The 23,830-nt window shown below is 47.0% G+C and overlaps 1 protein-coding gene across 1 annotated transcript in view; it reads right to left on the bottom strand.

The window, feature by feature from the left end:
• The window catches only part of PPP1R14C (protein phosphatase 1 regulatory inhibitor subunit 14C), a 49,186-nt gene extending 28,146 nt beyond the window's left edge, over positions 1–21,040 (bottom strand). The window contains exon 1 of the mRNA XM_027454362.3: positions 20,572–21,040. Coding sequence (XP_027310163.2) covers positions 20,572–20,838 — 267 coding nt within the window. The 5' untranslated portion in view covers positions 20,839–21,040. The remainder of the gene's footprint in view (positions 1–20,571) is intronic.
• Positions 21,041–23,830: the final 2,790 nt, after the last annotated feature.

Here is a 23,830-nt window from a genome sequence, read left to right as displayed (position 1 = left end):
TTGCTGGCATCATTCAGGAGCTGCTGGCTAGAGAAATTAAAGTGTCAAGAGGCAGATCAACTTTGTTTTTGTAAATTATGATTTGTGTAACGTGGGCTCGATGTCTCTATGTCTTAGACTCAGCCCACACAACCTATTTACAATGAGGAGCCAGACAAGCTTGAGTAGCACCAGGTTAGCACCAGGTAAAGGCTGCAGCAGCATGGGTTTCATCCTTCTGGACAACGCCGGCTAGTTTCTAGCCTCTAGCAGACTTTCAAGGAATCATTCAAGCTATCTACCTGGATTCAAACTTCAAATACTCATCCCTGTGTGTTGCTTTTTGCTTCCACTGCCTTCCGTCTTGGAAGCACTTGGAGGTTAGTCTTCTCCTTCCGTCCTCTTCTCTTCTGCCCTGCTTTCAAATAAACCATCCCATCTTGGGCTACATTTTAAAGTACAGCTACAAAACTTTTTCTTTTTTCTTTTTTTATTGGTTGGGTTTGTGTTGTTTTTTTTTTTAACCGACACCCAGGACTCAGAAAGCTGAGATTTCTCTTGCCTGGCTTCAGTTGTCTACCATCTACAGTAAACAAAAGGAGACTTGAAGGGAGAATCAAGCACCTATAGCATAGAGGTCTGTCTCAGGGCAGGTGAATCTTACTCAGATACCAGCATGGAAGACCTGCATCCTCCTGGTACGGCAGATGCTGAAGGTCACTGTTGCTATTGCTGATCCTGAAGGCAACATGCACACAGAAGTCCACCCTAGTCCAGCAGAGCCGAGCAGAGCCTAGTCCAGCAGAGTCCTCCTTCAGATCTTGATAAAGTTATCCCGTGTACCTTGGTGAAGGTTGAGGCAGGACATGAGACCAAGGACAGACTGTCTTAAGGACTGGCTCATCCTCCTTAGCCAAACAAGACATGTTACAAATCACAATGAATGTCATTTAGTTCTTCCATCTGTTAGACTGTATTTTAAGATGAAACTTTTTTGCTACCAGCTGAAAAGAAACACATCAAAAGTTCTAAAGACAGGCACTACCAGCTGGCTACTCTGACCACCCAACAAACATTAATTTCAGTGCCAAAAAAAAAAAAAAAAAAAAAGGGAAAAAGGGAAAAAAAAAACCTTAGCTGCCTCAAGTTAAATATTAACATGGACAGATTTCAACAAGATTAACTTGTTAACTTGGACAGATTTTAATTAATTTGCTCAATATAATGCAATAGTCTTTTCTGTAGAAAATAGTTTTCTACCTGCAGACATCAAGACGGGGAAGTAACACTGCCTGAGCATCCTCCCTGCTGCACTTCTTAGAACAGGAGGTAGCTCTTCTGCATTAGCACACCTTAGTCAAAGACGTGACTGTTTCACATTCTTCTCATGCTGTTTCACATTCTTCTCATACAACTTCACCTTTGAAATCAAAGATGTGATTGGAAGTGCAGGGGAAGAAAATGTCAAGCAGGTGAACATTGCAATTTAAAATAAATATTTCCAAGAAGAGCAGTGCTCCCACTGACACGCTGTATTTAGCACATACATCTAAATCCAGAGACTGCACGGCAGTGAAGCGTATATAGGAAACATAACATCACCATCCCGTGGGGTGTAGACACGGATGAATTCAAATGAATTCAAAATAAAGCCTACTGAAAGACTCCTTTGCAGACGACCTAGGCCACAACAGCACAAACATGTTCATGGGGAAGATTCCTACAGTCTTTATCCCTCCAGATTCTCACAGGCCTGTTTCTATTCCCACCTACAGATCTTCGCAAGTGGGAGATGTTCCAGGGGTACCAGAGACAGTAATCAAGTCTTCAGACATGAAACTGCATGCACATGCATGCAAAACCAGGTGGAAGGAAGGGAGTAAGATCAAAGTCAGGCACTCCCTTTCCCTCTCTGGGAAAAAGAGCTAAGGGAGGAAGCTCCATTTGCTCCTTTCTCTTATTTCTGTTGTTTCCCACTCCAAAAGATTTCAGTTTCAAAATAGCTTTCAGCACAAGCTACATCCAATGTGTCCTGAAACAGCTGATTTTTACAGGTCTTCTTGTAGGTGGAACAAGAGTGCTCACCTAGCACTCAGGGCACAGTATAGGACCACATGAGCTTGAGGCTATTTTTAGGTGGTTTGTTTTGTTCTTTTGTTTGTTTTTTAAACTGGGGCACACAAAGAGCAATGACTCCCTTTGACAATGAAGTGGCACATCAGCAAAGTAGATGCAGATGAGGACATTAGCTTGAAAACAAGTTTCACATCAAAGTCTGACTTGCTACTAACAGGTAATTTTCTTTAGGACAACATGCACTTCAAAGTCAGCATGGGAAGGAAGGGAAGGGAAGGGAAGGGAAGGGAAGGGAAGGGAAGGGAAGGGAAGGGAAGGGAAGGGAAGGGAAGGGAAGGGAAGGGAAGGGAAGGGAAGGGAAGGGAAGGGAAGGGAAGGGAAGGGAAGGGAAGGGAAGGGAAGGGAAGGGAAGGGAAGGGAAGGGAAGGGAAGGGAAGGGAAGGGAAGGGAAGGGAAGGGAAGGGAAGGGAAGGGATAAATTGCTGGTTTCAAAGTAGTAGATATATGTCTGGTCTGTCAGAGACCAACATAGGAGCTACTCGAAGAGGGCTGCATACCACATTTGTGGCTGGATTCCTTACAGCTGTTCTTACACAGAGCAGAAACAAGGACACAGGTGAGGAAGCTGTGGGTCCCAGGGAGCCTGGGCTTCCTGTGATTCATGTCTCAATTCCTAGGTGCCCAAATAAAGCTCTTCCCTTGCTAGATGCCAGCAGCTTAGCTGTGTGGATTCACTACCAGCTAATAAAGGACAAAGATCTTCCCTTCAATGAAGGTACTCATGGGGCTTCTAAATTTTGTGAAAATAGGCAGCTAAATCGTCAAGGTATCATCCCAGCCAATTTCAAACTCGTGTTATAAAAGTGAGCCTGGCAGCAGTCACATACGCACACGCAGATTTTCTGCCAAGCACCTTTGGTTCACCATTTTAGCTTAATAATGGAGACAAATACACTCAGTGCCCCTGACACAACCCCCCTGCTCTGGTGGCAGTCCAACCTGGTACTGGCCAGAGAAGCAGCCTTCAGGATTTATATTTGAATGGGCTCAGCAAGCTGTTTTGGGCTTGCTAAAAGTGTTGATGCCCATAAAAGTAACCTGTTCCTGCTCAGCTTTTAAAGCATCCTGTAGTACCAGCTCCAAAGACTCCACAGTAGAAGGGGTCCTTCTTAAAACTGGCAGTGATCAGTCAGTGCTCAGGTGGTCCAAAGACCTCTTTCCTTACCAAATTAATACACTGAGCTTCAGAGGATTCCCCATGCAGCACCAGGATTACACACAGTATCTCTTTGTCCGACCTGCATTACCAGATTTCTGTAAAACCCAAGTTCTCATTTTTATGCATTCTGAAGTGTGTTGGTGAACCACACGAGCCACAAGCCAAAAGGGATGCACACTTTAGTATTTTCTCTTATCAATGAGCAAGGGGGAAAAAAAAAAGAATGGAAAGAGGATAATGAAAGTGGCAGGTGGATTTTGAAAACCACTTCAGGCTCTGGCTAAAAATAGAATACCCAGTTTCAAATTAAAAGTTTGGATGAGTAGCCTGACATGCTCCAGTGCTAAAGAAACACTAGCAATTTTCCAAGAGCTGGTCAGGGAGACTGAGCGTGCCAGAGCGCAGCAGCAGCATGAGAAGCTTCTTGTACAGCAGCTGGCCTGAATCCAGCCTCCTGGGCAGACCTTTTCCTCCGACGAAGGGGAGCTGGGCTCCGCACTTCTGCAGCATCCAAAGGCAAGCTTTGCTCCGGCAAGCCCTAATAAATCCTACACTCATAATAAGCAGTGTTTCCTTCCATAGTCATTGTGCACAGGCTAAAATCTACTGCGTGCAGAATGGGCGCAGCAGCCATCGCCTGGGTGTTTCAGCACAGCAGAACACAGCACCCAGGGAGCACTTTCCGAAAAGGAAGGACTCTAATCTCATGGAATAGAGAGTTAATCCATTGCCACTTGCTAAAATTAAATGTAACCAGTGCCCTTTTGTTAAAAAACCCATTACCTACAGCCACAAGCGGGAGGTGAGCTATGCCAGGAGTACTCGTATATGTACTTAAAAATGCTGAAGATCCTTCATATTATGCCTTTGGCATCTGCTGCTGAATAGACAAGCCAAAACATAAGATGATTTGTAACACAAAAATATTCAAAACCGAAATACATGCACTTGCAACACCATTTTCCAATCCAAAGGGATTAAACAATTATGTATTTAATTAGAAAAATTGGGACATCAGTTTCACTCTGTTTCAAGGCAGACCAAAACTCATTTCCTGCTGTGGTTTCAGAGGCAGCTCTGGATAACTGCTTATGCAAAGACAGTTAGGAAAGCAGGTTAATTTCTGAGTCTCTCCATGTCGTGGTTCTTAACAAACAGGCAAAAAATGTCTGTACATAGAAAAAAGGGGAAACTATTTTTTATAGTTTAAAGACAGCCCAGGATATCCACGCAATAGTGAATATTAGTGCGGTAAGTCCTTAAATACTTCAGATATAGCCGAGGAGAAATAATGGTTCACAGCTTCCAATCTACAAGGAAGATTCAACCTACACAGAGGAACAAGTGAGGGTAAATTAAAGTTGCAGTTTAGAATTACTCATCCCCTGGTAAGCACAGCCTGATGGCCTGTGTTACATACATGTTCAACCTGGCAGTCTGGCTCAGGTGATAGAGTTATTTTGAGCGCTGGGCCAAAGTTTTACATCAAAGCAACTCTACATTGCCCTAGCAGTCACGGCAGTGGTATCTTTCTTGTATGACTTTTTTTTTTTCCCATAAGAAACTATTCTGGCCTTCTTTAAACTCTTGGCAAGTCAGCTTCAGCTCATGCCTTGCTCCCAGCGAGCTCGGACCACACGAGAAGTGCACCATGCGCCCTGGTGCTCCACTCCCAGCCTGTTTGGAAGTACAGGCAAATCCCCCAGTGCTGCTTACTTGTGGGCTGGTGCTCTTCCACCTTTTGAAGATTACAGCCCTTTGATGAGAGCCCTACAGCAACTTCAGTCATTTGATGCTTTCCCACAATATCTTCCTCCCTGCCCCCTCAAAACATGCCCCGAGGACAAACCAGCTCCCCCAGCTCACTGGGAACTGAGGAGCAGCTCGGCTTGCCGCAGCAGAAAGCTATGGGAATAAAGCCCCGGCAGTCCTAGCAACGGGCATATGTGACCCAAGTGCCCGGGCACACACTGCAACCCACGCTGTTTACAAGTGCTCCGGGGCTAGCGACCCAGGTTAGTCCACCTGCTCTGCAGCTGGGGATGGATGACATGCAAGGCATCCTGGCATGCAGAAGAAACATACAGCTGAGCACCGAATTCATTCGAGCACTGCAAGACTGCTCTCCAGGGCTTGCAAAAGTTTACCGCTCGCAGTTAGGCTTGTTCTGGCAGAGAGAAGAGCTTCACACTTTGGAAACAGGAATTACAGATAGCGAATAAAGGTCATCTTCCAATTAGATGGCAAAGACTAACAACCTTACAGTCACGTCTTCCCAAGGAGCACGTGTGACATTGGGCAAGTCACAATGTGATCATTTTCATCTCTGACGTGGATGAAATCCTTAGTTAGCCCTTATTTCTGACGCTTTGTTCATTAACCTTTGAGCACTTGAGACTGACTGCACTTTAGAACTAATGCAATGCAAATATTTACCTGGGAATAATAAAATACTTCGAATAAGAGCCGAACTAAAGCTAGCCTCAGTTTTAAAATCTGTCTTGAAGTTGCTTGACTGTCCTCAGTCACACAGCCATGATGTTACATTAACAGGCTTCTTCCTGTTTAATTGCATATAATTTTTCTTGAGATGTGTGTTTAATACTGGCAGTTAAATGGATCATTAGGACTAGAAATGCCCATCTCTTTGGAGATGAATGGGATGGTGCAGAGTAAGTTTCTGTTTTCAGAGCTTCTATTAGCATGCTGATAGTTTTCTTTAAGGCACCATTAACACAGCAGCGGCCAAGGCTGGCTTACACAGCTACAAAGAAACTACTATCCAACCAGTTTAATTCTTTTTTCCTCACCTACATGAATCTCTGCAGAAATCTGCAGGTCTGTTTGTACACTGTAGATGAGGAAGATGCAACTGGAGGAGTCAGACGTTTCTGTACTCCCTTCTTCTGTGCCTGTCTGTCACTGCACTCCCATGACCATGAGGTAGGAGGGAGCTGTATGGCTGACTTTTGGGAGAATGCTGGATCCAAATCAGCTCTCGGGCTCTTCCCATCTTTACTCTTTCACACCTCTGCCCAGCGCTCAGCCCCTTGCAGAACTGCCGTCAGGGCTCCCATGTCAGGCAGGTCCACGCACCTCGCCTCCACATGGACACTTGACCCCGACAGCCTTAAAAAACACCCAGAACTGAAAGCCTTTCATAGGATTATGTCCCAAAGAACACTATGCTCACAGGCAAGCCAGCCCCAGAAACCAAACCAACCTCAGTGCAGCACCCTGAGGGGACCGCCAGCCCTGCCTGTCCCTGCCTGCCCCCAGGACCCCACACCAGCCCAGGGCCACCAGCCCCAGCCCCAGTGAGGCCACATCAGGGCTGGGCTCCAGCTCCCCACAGCCCGGCCCCACCGCAGGCCCACGTCCAGGCCTGGCTTCAGCCCAGCATGCATGGTACAGGTGCCAGGCCCGCACATTTGGGAACCTGCAACAAGGCCCAGGGCTGCTGAAGCCCTGCAGCAGCATCACGGCTCTGCTGTACAGCACAGGAAGGGAAAAGCAAGATGTCTCACCGAATATTGTGTTCACAGTCAGCCGCAGAGGCAAGCTCCAGAAACGCCTCCCAGCCAGCACCACGGGACTGCTGTCAACCTTTCTGCTTTCTCCTTGGGCGCACAGGTTTTCCTTCATTTGTCACCAACCAGCCCGCCAGGCAGGCCTGCTGCTCCAGGGCCATGCTTTGGCCAGGAATCAGCTTCAGCATCGCTGCTGCTCTGCGCTGAGCATTACAAAATGTGAGCGGGGAAGGCTTTAGATTGGGAGAGAAGAGCTCGCGCTCCTTTTCCTCCAGCTTTCACTCTATTTCTCATTTCCAGCAGCATCTCAAACGCTAAGCTGGAGCAATGCCAAGTGGGCATGTCTTTGCATATATTAATTCCCCTCATACAACACACGCACACACGCTCTGCTTCGCTTCCCCGTACCTGAGAGCAAGCAAAGCCCCCACTCCTGCAGCAGCAGAGCAGCTGTAAGGCAGCCGCTGTGCTCAGCTCCTCTGCCAGCCCGCCTGCCTTCACGCATGGATGGCTTCCCCTGCCTTGCCTCCTCTGTGTACCTTGTCTTTTGAGGGAAGAAATCCCCAGCCTAGGTTTTAATCTAACCTTCCTGACATCAATTTGCTAACTGACCACTGGCAAAGCAGAGAAGCAGAAAGGCAGATGAGTGCTAAAAGAAACAATCCGAGGGGTTGGAGTCGCCATCAAAGACAAGCCAGCGCTGGAGGAGGACAGGCAGACATACTCCAGCCTCACTGCTTTTATGCCTAACAATGCATCAGTGAAAATCAGAAGGGGAAAAAAAAATATCTGCTTTTTCAAGGCAGAGCCAGACAGTCAGCGCTTCAGAAGCACATCTCTGTTCAGCACTGCGGAAGTAATTGCATGTATAGTTCAGGTTTTGCCTTCTCATAAAGGTTAAAAAAAATATCAAAGGATGAGAAAATGGTGATAGTCTGGAGCAGAAGCAGATGCTGTAACGTGATGGTGAACAGGTCACTTTGAGCCTAACGTTAAAAGACCACCACTTTCTAACACTAACTATTTCTAGCATAGCTGGAGTACTAAAATTAAACAAGTGTTAAGATGGGCTCAGTGAGTGGAAAATTGCTTCTATTAAAAAATTTGCCTCATAACATTCCTCTCAGAGGCACGGGGTGCAGAAAAACAGCTTGTAGCTGTCTATTATTCTGTTTCTACTACAGCTTGTACCTTAGATATTTGGACCCTGCATTTGCTGTTCCATGAAATGCCATCAACAATTTATCTCGCTCAACATCTGTCAGCCCAGAAAAGTCTGAGAAGACCATTTCACCCACTAGGGGTAGGCTTCGAGCAAGTTGGCAACTGCACAAGTGTCCCTAAAGACACTTGCCCAGACCCCCTGAACAAAAAAGTTACCAAAACCAAATACGTTAAAAGCATTTGTGCACATCACACCTCAGAGTTAAATGTACAGATATCCTCATTTATTTGTAGGAAGGCCAGCAGCTGTTGGTAGTGATTGTAGTATTTCTCCCTTAATCTGTTCCCAGTGTTACTGCAGATTCCTCAATATCGGCATTGCTTTAAACTTTATTCAAAAAAAGTTTTCTTAAAATACAAAATTACAGTACCCACTTGTCCCAAAAGCAACCTCTAGAGCCAGATAAGCCAACTTAAAACAGAAGCACTATCAATCTCGTTGTCCCTACAGTTCCTAACTTCAGATGTTCCCTCTTCCACTGTACCTACAGTGTGAGCATTGCGTCTTTAACGGCTAACGGAGAAGAGGAAGACAGAAGGGGACGAGGTGGATCAGGGGCTTGGGGGAACAGGAAGAAAAATAACTTACTGAAAAATTACTTACTTGTATCAAATTGGCACCTTCTACCGACCATAGCTGCTGCCAGAAGCAAGCCAGCAGAGCTCAGGCAAGGGAACATCTACCCACATACTTAAACCCAAGGTACTCAGTAGGGAAAGAAATAACATGGCAAAAAAGAGAAGGGCAGGCAGCCTGCCAAAGACTCGCTATTCTCATCCCACCATCTCTACCTTACTTTTGCCTCTCCAGGCCCACCCAACTTTCCATTTTCTCCTTTGCTTCTCCAGTGCCTACCTGCCTGGTCCTGATAAGCCAACAGTTGGCTCAGGGACCGTGGATACCCATCTACTGCCTACCACACAGATGGACAAAAGCAAGCTTTAGAGGAGAGAGGAGTATTTGCTCTCCCCTAGTAAAATACATGGCGTTTAGGACTGAGCAAAACTTGCTGACACTGCAGTGGAGAAATAAGTGGAGGAAAGGTGCGAAATTCTCTGTCTTCTCACAGCCCTATTAACAACTGCAGCCTCTGCACTTTCTAGGACAAGGGGTCCCAAGAGCTTCCAACCACTCCATTCTCTCATGCACTTAAATTTTAGAGCAGTTCTCAAGGCAGGAGATATGCCCTTGTGGTATGCATTTAAGTGGGTAAATTACCCTAAGAGCCACAGGCAGTAAAAGCGGGGATGCAGCCAGCAGGTGGAGGTGTGGGCAAGACACAAGGTGGAGCAGCAAGTTACCTGGGCTTCATGCCATTGCTGCTAAATTATGGGAAACAAGCACCACAAGAAATACAAGACCAAATGCCATAAGATTCCGAATTTTGGAAACTCTACAACTCATGGTGCTCATAACTGATAATAAAAGTCAATCCTCTGTTACGACAGCTGTAGCTCTCTATCTGCTCTATCACAACACTGAATAAAATAAATTGGTGAGAAGATGCGATCATAAGAAAAATATTTTAAGATGCCAAAACACTTTTTTGCTTCCCCCAAAAGAACTTCCTTTAACAACACAGTACATCAAGAATTCCATTCAGGCATAAGTTTAAAAAATAAAAATAAATAAACCTCTGCTCATTATGCAGAGAAAATGAAGAATCTTGCATTCTGCAACTGCAGCGTCATTAGTAAGCACTGAGAAGGAGCTGACATCCAGTCACGGTAAGGTTTAGACTTCATTTAGGCTTCTTGAGTACTAACATTGGTATTTTACTGTTTTCATAACTGAACTGTCAAAACAACTTCAACTTACCCAAAAATATCCATAACACACTGGTTAAGGAATTCTTGTCTAATTTGTGTATCTCTACAGAAGTCTAAAGGAACCACTAAAGTGTGAAATTGCCAAATGACGAAGAGGCATTGATCACAAGCTACGCTGAGAAGAGTAAGAGAAGCATTCAGCACTTTCTAACCATACCCATGACACGGATCCAATCTCAGTGAAACATCTGCTGAAAATCAAGCGCTGTCTCCAAAGCAAATGCCTTGTATTCTTGATATAAAAATAGGACATGCTAAGTCTATGCATGGTTGTCACTTCTCTTAAACAAAACACGCCAGAGCAGATATGGAGGACATGGCATGTTTTTTGTCCTCATCCACTTTCGCACAAGGCAGAAATAGTTTGGTATTAGCAAATACATGTTGTACTCTAAATCACTGTTACACAGTCACCCTTGGGCAGGCTGTGCAGTAAGTTAAGCCATCGGGAGCTTTCTAAATGGTGGTACTTTGGGCATTACACAGGTGGGATGATTCTCCCCACAGCCATCACAGGACATTCCCACCACTGCCTGATCCGCAGCTGGATCTGTAGCCACCACCGAATAATGGGAGCCCAGTTGATTCCTCCCTGCAATTTGTACACAACTCTGCATATGGGAAGAACGCGACAGAGAGAAGCCAGCTAAACCCATACTGTGTTGGTGCACCACACAGAAGGTAAGGGTGAACCAGAGGAACTGGAGAGAGGACTTCTCGTCTAGGAACAAAAAGTGCTCATGAGGGCAAGCCGTGCTACATGGAAGCAAAGCTTGAATGTGCTCTGAGCTCCGCAGCTAGACAACGCAGGAGGAACATGCAGGGCATTTTCTGCAATTAAAGGTTACACACCTCATCCCTGCATTTCCATCTGTTTCCCCTTCAGAATGAAATAAAATTCGTACAGAGCTAGCTGTGGTTCCTAAGCACCAACCTAGCACTTCAGAGGAGCACCAAGATTTATCAGCAGTTTTCTCCTTCAGAAAGACCACAGTGGTGTCAAGCTCTCCCCGCATGACCCCTGCCAACCTAGGACCACCCTAGATCAAATCTGACAGACTGACTGCTTTCTTCTAAGAGTGGAGGTGAAAAAGACCCAAGGAAGAGAGTTTAAGAAAAAATTTCAACCAAATAGGATCAACACCAGGTCTTTTGTGCTCTGGGAATTTAGGCTAACCAGCAGTGCAATTAAGCAGGTTTGCCTCTTGGGGCACTTCAGGGATTAATTACTCCATCAGGACACTTGAGAGAACACAAGGGGAGAGCATGTGAGATAATGAGGCCTCTAAATAGCCCTCCTCACCTCAGCTTCAGCGGCCTTGCAGAAACCATCTGTTAGTTTCCAGAACTCATTTTCTCTGTGCCGAGAAGTTGTGCATAAATTGTCTTCCACCATCAGTCACACAGGATGGGTACATGGAGCATCAGACACAGTCATGGTCTCCTCACCACATTTTTGTCTGACCAGTCAATTAAAGCCTTATTGGTCAGAATAGCAGACAGTTTCTCAGCGCCAGTATTTCTTCGGTCAGAAGGATTAGGTCATGCCAGATTTGACATGGTAGACAAGAAGCCTGTCTTCTGGGGGGGAAAAAAGTTGTATTGAGTGGAACCGAAACAATTGCTCTCACATTCCACAGAACCCAGGAGCAACACAATCCTGTCAGAAATTCAGCTGGCAAGAGACCTGGAGAGCTTTCCGTATCCCTCCAAGTGGTGGCTGGGCAGAGCGGTGTCCTCTGCACAGTGATGGCTCCTAGGCCTCCCTCTGCCTCCCCCCAGACACTAATTTTGAGCAGAAGATGATCCAGGCCTTGCAGTTGATGCGTTTTGGCCCGGGTCCACCAGCATCAAGAGGCATCAGCAGGAGTTGTAACACGCTCCAAAGCCGGCACTCCTCTTCCCCAGGGGCCAGAGACATCGGTTAGCTCCACGGGCAAGTCCCCAGACTGCCAAAGATAGAGCACCGCCTGAGGAATCTTTAAAATGAATTTGTTAAACTGCTTCAGATACAGGGAGTGGAATAATCTGCTGCGACTAGCCCGCCCGGGACAACAAACCCCAGGAGAAGGGAGCCAAAGACTGTGTGGGTCCACTGTGTGATCCCGCTGTTCCTTCTGCCTGCCAGTTCCCAAAAATGTATTTTGGCACCTGGCCCTGCCTTCTTCTACTTGCTTCGTTCAAACTACTGCTTGCTACACGCAAACTACTAACTCAGAGTAAGAGCTAAAAAAGGAGTCGTGACATAAACATTTCAAGTGGAAATCTAGCAGGAACTTAAAGAAATGACCAGAAAGAAGTGTTCAGAGACCTACTGAAAAGGAGGCAAAGGAGAGAGGTCATTGAGGTGTTTTCTTTCATAGAAGTGGTCCTAGAGGCCTCCACTGCAGGCAGCCTGAGACAAGGCAGCCTCCAGATGACAAGGACAAGGATTGGCCTTGCTTCCTCATCTTGGTGTACCTGGTGGTCAGAATTACTTCAAGACACTACAGAAAATCTCCTCCGTTTGGTCTTGACCAGCACACAGCAGGTGGATACCTACAAGCAAGTCAACTACTAGTGTGTTTAGCTAAAGGTTTAAACTCGCACTGCAGGGACAGCTGAGTAAGGGCTGAGGTGTACTAAAACAGCACAACTACCAGCAGCACAACAAAACCAAGAACCAAGAGTTTATTCCAGAACATCTGGAGCTCTTTTCTGACATAAATTGCAATATGTGTTTGGGGTATTATCCTTCAAAATGTAAAGCAGCCAGTCACAAAAGCTCAAGGAATTCCCTGTGCTTGAAGTGAACATGTCAAAATGTTATAATCAGTCACCTGAAGAAGAACAAATCATTTGTACTATGCTAGAGTCAATTCATATATATATTTTAAAGAAGGCATCATTCACGTGCTGAAGTTAGGATCTTGAGTGGTTACCATCATATATTTTTCCAAGTATTGCTAAATTAACTCTATGAAATATTAGTGAGCACATTTCTCCTTCAGCCTGCAGACATCTCATCAAGAGGCAGGTTCTGTCGTAAGGTAGTAAGTGATCTACAGCAGTCACTGCCTCAATACTTCTGCCCCTTTCCTGCAGTCATCACTTGACCCTCATGATGCTCAGAGTAAGGACATGATAAAGTGCATTTAAACTTTGCCCCTGAGTGAGAATCCAGACAAGAAGATGCCAAGCAAGCACAAGTCTTCTGTCTATGGCCCTCTATAATTTATGACAGAAGTGAGAAAACCTTAGTGCCTGACAGGTATGCTTATGAATTTATGAAATAATCTGGAAAGAAATATCACATAACTGAGTTGCTCCGTTATAAAATGGTATCAAATGCAAAGAGCTTATCTATAAATGAGAAAGCAGACTCTAGGAGATCCTTCCCAACTCTGTGTTCTGGAAAGTAATCCTATTAAGACAGTCTGATACGAGGTTTTTCATTAGGCATTCGCTGTGCCATCATTTGCATTTATCAAGTCCAACACATGGGACTGAAGTGTGTGACCCTGTTGTTAGCACCACACTCAGAAAGGTGTTCTCCATCCAAAAGTTGTGTCACCTGTAGCCTAGCTCCCACCGCACAAGCCAACCACTTACACACTTGCCATTACATCTCTTCAAATGAGTGCTTTTGTGCTAGATTTGCTCCACTTCCATATTATACATGGAATTAATTAAGCTATCAACATTCTAATAATTAAAGATATATAGTACACATAATTTTACTCTAGGTCCAGATCTACTAGATCTGCACTGTTGATAAATATCACGTATATTAAAAAGATACAAGATGCCTTCTGGGGCTGTGATCTGTGTGTTCCTTGAAAACAGCTTAAGATACTGCGTTGAACTGGTTCCTAGAACAGATACCATGCTTCTTCGGGGGAAAAACAAGGTAACAGTTCTGCTATTCAAATGTGAGCCTCAGAATTAAACACTTATCACTTCAAAGGAGATCTGATTTGTTTCAGTGTGCACCTCTGCCCAAACCGTTCTTCGTTCCAAGATCTTTAACAGGCTAAATTTATTCTACCTTTGAAATACAGTCATACTGCTGCTGTACAGACTGCATAAAATTAAGATTTTATCCTTCTCCCCCCCCCCCTTTCTCCAACATTAATAACTTCTGGAAATCTTGACTCAGACAATTCCGCGTGTCATGCTGGGGGGCAGCAAAAGAAACTGCCAATGTTTTATGACAGGCAGCCAAACGCTGCAGTGACATAGATGGATGGCCATGTCTAACCTACTCAATTTGTGCTGTCAAACAGAACTTTCTGGAGTTAGATAGAAGGAAGGAAAATAAAAAGAGAAGGGAAAAATGAGAACTTAGACTTCTTATACTGCAGGCAAGGCGCAAGGCTGCTGGGAGAATGGATTGATGATGTTGCTGCGGCTTTATCACCTGTGGTGACAAGAGACAAGGTGACCATAACTCAGGCTGAATCAGGTTAGAGATGCGATAGCCTGGTTTTTTATGAGCATTTCCTGTAGTCCTGGAGAACTGCTTCACGCAGACTATATATAGAAGCATGCTCTACAAAACTGCCCAGGGTTTTTTTGGTTGGATATGGGGACAGGTACAGTGCCTTTGCAAGTGGATGGACACCACCTAATCTAAAGGGAGAGCTACAAGAATGTGTGGATCAACAGAGAAATAGTTAAGGCAGGCGACAGCCCTAATTGCAGAAGTCCTGCAACAGTTAAGTTCTACGTCAAGTAGAACATCTTTTTATTTAGATCCGACACCTCCTTTGAAATATTCACTATGCCTTTTAACAGGAGGCAGACGTGCCATGAAAGACGAATCTTTCTCACTTAAACAGAGCTATTTTTGTTTCAGGCACTTGGTTTTATAGCAATTTAGATCTGCTCTAAACATGCAAAGCTCTGAGAATAATGGGGGAGAGCCTCTTCCTTCCTGCCCTGCCAGAGCACAGGGGTACGAAGCAGTGCAGCAAAGCTCGAAGTAACCAGCTCGCAGCTATGTGGGGACAGATCATCCATGCTGTAGTTTGTGCTGCAAGTACAGGCACATCCAGGGTAGACTCGAGTCCAAAAGCAAAAGCGTGTGATGAACCTGAGCGGGAGAAAAAGGTAGAGAAACGACCCGCCCCCTCCCCGCTTTAGCTGTTTGTTCACTGAGTTATTTGTAGCAGAGTTTACAATTTTATTTTATTTTTAAATCCACAGTTTTTCCATGTTCTCCACCCCTTCCCAGTCCCCACCCCAGTTACCACGGATAATCAGGCACTGAGTGTATGTAAAGCACTTTGCCTGGAGGCAGAAGAGGCTGTAGCCACAACGGTTGGCAGATACTGTTTTTAAGAAGTGCAATTATGAAAGGTGATGTAAGCAATCAATTATTTCTTTGCTTCGTCATAAAACCACCACACCTACCCTTTCGGCAAAGAGACCAGTTCAGTCCTGAACAGAGAGGGAAAGGACAAGGCTTGATATGGAATAGCTGGTGGAAGATTAAGATTTGTAAAGCTTCTAAATTACAAGTCGAAAATATTGCTGCTACTGAATATAAAACAATGAGCTATGACACTCAGGCCATACAAAGCTCAAGTGGTTTGAAAAATAATTTTCCTGGACTCCTCGGGATGTAGCAAAAATTTTGCATTTAAAAAGAAGGAAGGTAGCTGAATGGCGGCACATTTCCTTCTACATTAGGGTCTTCAGAACCTCAACTCAGAGCTTAAACTGCACATTTAGAAACAAAAGGCTCTGGCCTCACTGCCAGCAGGTGCTCGGCACCCTCACAGGTACTTAAGCCCATTCCTTCTTCCTGAAAGCAGCAGCATGCATTTTACGAGGGTTGTTTTACAGCTGCAAGCATTTTATAGGCCATTTTGAGCTTTCTGTTTTGTACCCTTGGGACTCTGCAAATACCTTCCCGTGGCTGCTACATGATTTGAGAAGCCTGTGCTGTTCCGGTGTTGCCCATATCCTTTGGAGGTCTCTGATGATAGCAACCCTTCGACCTGCTCTGGTTGTTGAGCGGCATCCCTGCCCTCACGAGAGAGCTCTGAGGTTCATACCACGGAGATCTGGCACCAGAAATAAGCGTCCAAATGAAACAACTCAAATACATCCAGAAACAGTCAGGCAATTTGATGAACCTCTAAGTATACTCCAATGCATCTAGACTGTCATACTCGTTTTCCTGAAGAAAGAAATCCTTTACTGCACTTGCTACTGACATGCTTCTTTTTACAGAACGGCTCTAATTCTCTAATTCTCAGACCCCTCTCAGTCTCTTTCCACTTCGGATCCATTTAGAAATGAGTTCACACACAATTGCCATTTGTGAGGTCTTTGTCCGAGTCAGAGGAAGTCTACTCAAAGAGTCAGACAGCGAGTTTGTTGCCGCGGTGTTTTATTCAGTTGATTTCCTTACAAACACCTTTGTGAGAAATGAATAATAAATTTCAAACGTTATCTCACAGTAGCCTGAAGAATAAGTTGTACCTGATCATACCATCAGCTCCACATTACTGAAGGGCAGCCTCAGCAGCATACTAAGCAGGCTGTTTTGGAAATAATGGTGTGTTTGGGGGAAAAATAAAATAAAAATAAAGCATTTGGCCCTTGTACTCAGTGTTCTTCCAAATCCGGAGCGAAACAGATCGCCAGTAGCCATGGCAACTCCTCAGCTACACAGGACCCACGGGCACGCCGGCAGGATGGGCTGGAGGTGGTGGTCCACGCTGTGCAGAAGGGTGGTGTGAATACGAATACAGGCCCAAGTGGCAGGGGAAGAAGCAGCTGCAGCTGAGTCCATCAGCTCACAAAACTTGCCTGGGGTACCCTGTAGAGCATCCAGTCATTCTGCACATGCAGCACTGCTCCTGCATCCATCAGCAAATGGATTCAGGACCGAAAATACATCTTGGAAAAGAGTCGAGGCAGCTCATTTCTTCGGAGGTCACGGTTAAGTGATTCGTGTCCCTCTTGCACCAGTCCATCCTTCCCGGGAAGCCTGGCAGGAGGCAGACAGCACACCTTCCCTGCCGCCCTCACGCCACCTTTCACAGCCTGCCACCAGCTCTAACACCACAGCCAAAACATTTGGGTGGCAGGAGGGGAGAGGGAGGGCCAGGAAGTTTCTGCTTTCACGATCTGGCTCTTCAGCCTAGATAAGTGCCTTCCTCTTGTTTTCTCCCGTCTAGCACCGAGCAGTTCAAACTCAAGTGCCTACAGACCGACAGACTCCCCCCGATGCTCCGCTAGGCACAAGCTGCTGCTGCTAGCACATCCCAGCGGCTCCAGGAAAACAGCCAAAGAGGGTGCTCATCCACACAGCACCCAGGGGAAGGGAGATCAGCCTGTGCTGGAACAGACTTAAGGGCTCCCTTCCCTCCCATTCCCCACCAATATCCTTTTTTTTAAACAAACAGCGGCAATGACTGGCCCTGCCAACATGAAATCCCTTACCCAGCGCAGGGCTTTATGCCACTCCTGTCCTTGCAGTCCCCACGTACCAGGCAGTGGAAGAGAACCCTGTGTGACAACAATCCTCAGCTTGGCACAACCCTGGGTCTGGCACAGCTCCGTGCTCTGAAATAAAATGCTTGAGGGGCTTTTGTGGGCAGCTCTTCCAGTTGTTTTTGCTTGTGTGTTAAATTTTTAAACATAGAATCCCACAATAAGTGTATATTGCCCTGCAACAGAGAAGGCATAAGCTTGAACGTAATTTTCCTGTTGCTTCTAAACCAAGATCATATCCCAAGCACTGATATCCGTACGTGATTAGACACACTCATAAAATAGTGGATTATCTCAACTATGCTCAGCAACAGCTCATATTAGAAGAAAAAAGTTTACCTCCAACTTTTAGAGTCCAAAATCTAAGGGCTCGTTCCATTTGACCATCCATGCCTCTACATGGAACGAACCCATAGCACAGCAAAATCTTTCTTCACTGTTTATTAATGCTGTGTAAAGTCCATATGTCTGTCCTCTGTGCTCTTATTCCACCAGCATTCTGCCACCTACAGCAAATGCTGTACTCGGGGGTAGGCAGTACACCTGAGCACAGTGACGTACTTGAAAAACAGAATGGTTTCTGGGGTCAAATCTAGCAGCTTTTTCCATATATAAAGTTGTACTAGTTCTGTAGGAGCGTACACTGCAGATCCTATACGTGGAAAACCGGGCTGTCATCACTTATGTTCTGACATACAAGTTGCAAATCATTAATAGTGGTGATGCAAGTTGTGCTGTGCAGTGTTATGTAGCAATTCTTAACCAATAATGAGTTTAGGCCAAAACATGAAGCATCCTTAGAGAAACTATTTTTAGAAACCAGACACGTAGTAAAGATCAACGCTGAAGTCAGTTCAAGTCCTGTGATTAAGGCACTGCATTTTCAATGCCCTAGTTTGAGACTGCATCCTCAGTTTTAGCATTCATATAAACCAAAGTGAACAGGTTATAAAACTTCATTTTTTAATGACAGCAGCTCCAGGAGCAAACAGCCAGACTGATGCTCACCTGAAGCACTTGTCCTTAGCCTGACGGATTCTGGTGCCAAATGAATCCTGCTTACAAGTCTGTGGTCCCAGTGAAGTTTACTGCCATGGGAATCCTTCACCATTCCGGTTGGTCTTTATCCCTAAACTCTGCTTCATGGGGAAGCAGCCTTTCTAAAGCTGATCTTTGGATGATGTATGTGTGGTCAGCATCAACACCAGTCTCAAAGAGCTCTTTCTAAACTACATTCCCCCAGCTCCATTACCCAATTTGGCATCTAATTTTTGAAACTAAAACCTGTACAGGTAAAACCAAGATTCACTTGGAAAAGAACCTGAAAAGCAAACCTGTCTCCTTACTTCCAGACCTCATCTCTTAAACCTTGTCACCGAGCCAAGACATACGAGCACATAGCTGACTTGACTTGCAGGTACTTGAGAGGCTACAAATACATGTCTAGCTTTGAATAAAGGCAGTCTTTCTGTAGGTGTCCACTTACTGATAGATCTTGGCATAATTCAGCAGAAAACATTATTTACATGGAAAAAAGTGGGTAGGCACTACATGTACTCAGTCCTACAAAGAGACACCCAAGTCTTTATGCAGCCTTTCAGCATATGGCACTGCAAGCATTGTTCCTGCAAGCTCTTATTTCTGTTCTTCCCAGGAACGGTGTGCACTGCTCTTTAGAAGAAGCTAACACCGGTTAGCTCTTTCAGGCTTAGAAATTTCAGGCTATTTCTGACATTCCAGAAGATCTGAGGCTGTTTCAGAACTTAAGTGTCACCACATCAGGGAAGTCGTGGTAGATCTAGAGGTTGAAGCGAGCAGTCCCCACACTGCCCCCCGCCTGCCGACGGGCAAAGTTACCAACGCTGCCTAGGAGATTCTGTTTCAGCACAAGAGCTGCATCTGTAAGCCTAGAAGTCATTCAGGCAGATTCAAGCAAAGCATCTTACATCAAATTCCTGTCGTCTTTATCGGCTACACACATCATGCATCTTCAGCCTGATGTTGATAGCACGTTAATTTCTTGACCTTTTCACTGCTGCCATTGGTGTGAGACTGGACGGAGTCCCAGCACAGCAGCAAAGAGCCGACAACCTACACATTTTGCCCTCAACCTTCGAAGCTAAAAACGTTTCTACCTGTTGTCTCAAACCATTTTTTCCACTAAATGACATCTGAGAAAGCAAACCATCAAAGAAAAAACAGCCATATTTTATGCAGCCATATACGGTCCCCGTCTCAATGGAGAGCCCCCCTCCTAATGCAGACCTCCTTCTGTTTCAGTCATTGGTGGCACCTATGATAAGGAAAAGACTGTAAGATTTATTCCTCAAGTGTTTCCACGCACCAAGCCAGTTATTTGAACACTGTTAAGAGCAGCAATAACTCCTTCAGACCTTGGTTTGGTCCCACGTACGACACGTTTTTTTTTGCGTAAAGAACAACTCCACCTATGTGTCAAAAGCACACAACACGTTGCCCAAACAGGCCCCGGGGTTACAGCAGCGTGAGTCAAACAGCGGCAGGAGGTGCAGCAAGCCAGCTACTGACCACGTTATCGCTTCATGCAAACACAAATCCATCAGCTCATGCAGACCGACTGAAGCACTGCTGGCCCCAAAGAAATCCTCTCAGCCTACAGGTTACACGGCCTCATAAAGCAGGCGGCTGCAGAGGCGAGCCGCGCCAAGGCGGAGAGCAGCAGCTGCTGATTTTTAACCCACCAGCTCCCTTCCCTCCCTTAGTTCACAGGCACGGATAGTTCAGGAGGCTTTCGCTCCTCACGTGCGCATTTCTGATTGAGGCCAGTCCATTTCTGGCAGACCTGCTGCTGAGCTGCTTCTGAGAGACAAGGGGCTGTCTCCAGGCATCAGTTTGGGGTACGTGCACCGAGTCCTGCTTACCTCGGGCTCCCTGAGCACACCTGGGGCCCTGCCGAGCCCATCCCAGCGTGGTGAGCCATGGGGTGAGCTGTGGGCTCCAGGGATGTGGGAGCTGCCACCCAGCCCAGCTCCCAGTGGCTTCATTGAGCCAAGGCGGGTGGCACAGGCGGGCGAGACCCTCGGTGCGGGCTGAGCGCCTGGACCCTTTACAGCAGCAACCAGCGGGGGTACCACAAGGTTATGCTGCTGGCGGAGCTGTGCCAGGGCAAAGCACCAGGCACCAGCCCCGATCCCCCCGCACACCGCCCTCCAGCCCCCGGCTCCCCCAGCCCGGGTCGCCCCGCACCTCGCAGCCGTAGAGCTGCCCCAGCTGCTCCACGATCCACTCCTCCAGCACCAGCCGCTTCCGCAGCTCCTTGCGGTCGTACTTCACCGTCACCTTCCCCTGCTGCTGCCGCCGCTGCTGGACCTGCGCCGCCGCCACCGCCGCCTCCTCCCGTGAGGAGCCGCCGCCGCCTCCTCCGCCGCCGCCACCGCGGGGGCTCTGGAAGAAGACGCGGCCCCCGCCGCCGCCGCCCGCCGCCGCCTCGTTGCCCCCGGTCGCCACCGACATGCTCCGCTCCGCAGAGCACAGCACAGCCCAGTACAGCCCAGTACAAACCAGTACAGCCCCACACAACACGGCACAGTCCCAGCCGCTACCGCCGGGCCGCCGCCGGTGGCGCGTCTGCCCCGCTCCCCCGCACCTGCCGTTTAAAGGCGGGCATGGCGCGGAGCCTCGGCCGGCCCCGCCGCGGGGAGGGAGGGAAGGAGGGAAGGAGGGAGGGAAAAAGGGAGGGAGTGAAGGAGGGAGGGATGTGCCACACCGGGGCGGGGACAGCGCCGCCGCCGCTGAGGGGAGGGGAGGGGAGGGGGGGGTTGGCGGGGCCCGCCCGGCTCCGTTAGCGAAGAGGCTTCCCTGTGACGGGGGCAGCAGCCATGGAGGCAGCCGCTGCCCCACAGCTGAGGCAGGGCCATGGGGAGCACATCTTGCCCTGCTGACCACACACAAAATCGCTAAGGCTGAACAAGACCTCCAAGCTTACCTGGTCCAACCACCCCTACCACCAGTGTCACCACTGACCATGTCCCCAAGCACCACGTCCAACCTCTCCTTGAACACCCCCAAGGACGGTGACTCCACCACCTCCCTGGGCAACCCGTCCCAGTGCCTGGCTGCTCTTTCTGAGCAGAAATGTCTCCTCACTGCCAACCTGAACCTCCCCTGGTGCAGAATGAGGCCATTCCCTCTGGTCCTGTCACTGGTTACCTGTGCGCAGAGGCCGACCCCCAGCTCCCCACCCCTTCCTTTCAGGTAGCTGCAGAGAGCAATGAGGTCTGCCCTGAGCCTCCTCTTCTCCAGACCAAACACCCCCAGCTCCCTCAGCCGCTCCTCACAGGACTGAGTCCTCCAGGCCCTGCACCAGCACAGGGAGGATGTCTTGGGTCAGAGGTGAAGGGGATCACAGCCATGACCACCATTTCTGCTGCAGCCAGATCCCTGTTGCCACTCAGCGTGCCCACATGCTACCCGCCATGTTTCAGCCTCTTCAGCTCTCTGCATTAGGCAGCACCGCTGAGCACGAGGCTAGCGTGAGGCATCTGAGCCTCATCAGGCTGCTTAGGTGAAACCCAGCTTGCGCTGCTAAAGAGATCATAACCTAATATGATCAAGAGATAAAATCTCATTATTGGGCTTAAATGCTACAATAGCTTTCAGGTTGTCATCTGAAAAAAAAAGCCAGTTCTTCAAAGCAAAGCATATACAGTTAAGCTCCTTATGTGTATTTAAGCACCACATGATTTTCAGCGATACTGAGCAACCACAGCTGGGCATCAGGAGATGATGGTTGGAGCTTGGGCTGCAGGCAGAGCTTGAGCGAGTGCCACATCCCACAGGTCTGACTCGGTGCGGGGCGTCTGCCCTGTCCTCTGCCATGACCCAGGCAAACCCAGACTTCAGCTGTGGCTGCGTGGTGCTGCCTGGCTTTTATAAATCTGGGCTTGGGTAAACACAGTAAGAAAACACCATTTTCAACAGCTTGTGCTTAGAGAAACCAAAACGATGCAGAGGACTTTTTGAAAGAGGGGAGCGGCTGCCTTTTAAGCTTGTGTGTTTGGAGTGGCCTGTAATTTGGGCCTTCGCCGCTGCGTGTCTTCTTGGAAGCCCGGTCCTGAGGTTCTGAACCACAGAACTCGAAACTTTCCTCTTCAGAGCAGAAACACTTTCATCTTTATGGACTGTCTTTGGTCTCAGCTGCTGGAATTCACTATAGGTCAGGAGTTATCTGAGAAAAAATGGATTTGTGCAAAAGGCGGTAAAGACTGCGTTTGAGATATTTTAAAGCCATAGTAAGGATCCTACTTGCTTTTCCATGGATATAAAGCAAGAATACCCAAATCGTTGCCACAATAGAATATTTTCTGCAGCCAGAAGAACTCTGTGGTGTTCCACACCAGACCTAAAGCTCCAGGCATTAGCCCTGGTTGGAAAATACTGAGATTTTTTGTTCCCTGGTGCAGCAAATATCAGGTGCACAGGTGGTGGAGTCAGGAATACCAGGTGTACAGATGGCTAGCACACTCTGAGCGTGAGAATCCAGAAAGTCTTAGCTGAAGGACTTTTTCAATACTATTATTAATAGGATATTATAATCACTGCAGACAGTTAAAAGCTGTCACCCGCTATTCAAACAGCACTTCCACAGCACTCTTAAAGTAGAAAATGAGGTAGTGGGGATGCAAAAGCACGTCCTTAGAGGTTATCATTTCAAAATTACAGTTCTAACATAATGCGTAGTGGTTGGTAAATGTGGGTGGATGAGAAGCTGGCAGAACTGCCAGCATTGTCATAAGGCAGTTTTATGTGCCACTGGTTTTTCATTCAGTTTGTAAAGAGAGTGCATTCCTCAGGAAGCCAGGGCAAAAAGCACTGCCAAGAATCTTTCCTGAAACAATTTTGTTTCATGTGAAAGAAAGATCTAGTTGTTTAAAAGTCAAAGTTGAACAAAAATGGCTAGATCTGTTAACATCCTGGGAATGAGCAATGCAACCCTGTGTGGGCACAATCTCTTCTCCTGAGTGTCTGGAGGTGTATGAGAGCATTTGTTGGAGTAAGAAGATACGGAAGTTTCCTAGCAAATTCTTCTCGGTACCCTGATGGGACCGTAAGTGGTTATGCCCTTAAGAAAGACAAGAGTTCATGTGGCAGAGGGAGGAAGAATCCCTCCCAACCCTTCAGCCTTGGTTTCAGAGCTACCTCTAGAAGTGGACTCAGGACATAAGAGATGAGGCTTCACAAATGAGCACCTTCCCGCAGCTAAATCATAATCGTGATGCTGCATTTCATCTGAAGCTAATGGCTGATCAATAAAACTGAAGGGAAGCTAAAATACAGTGCCACTGAAATACTGGGCTTTTTCGGTGTGATCATGTCCAGGTCTCTCACACAAGAGCAGTGGGTGAAATACAGTGAGTATTGTAGTGAGAGGCCCGAGGTTAGTACAGAACAGACAGCATGAATTAGGAAACACAAAAGGCAGAGGAGCAGTTGCATCACCTGCACT

This window comes from Anas platyrhynchos, chromosome 3 (assembly GCF_047663525.1).
Source record: "Anas platyrhynchos isolate ZD024472 breed Pekin duck chromosome 3, IASCAAS_PekinDuck_T2T, whole genome shotgun sequence".
Lineage (NCBI taxonomy): Eukaryota > Metazoa > Chordata > Aves > Anseriformes > Anatidae > Anas > Anas platyrhynchos.
This window is presented reverse-complemented; position numbering and strand designations above follow the sequence as displayed.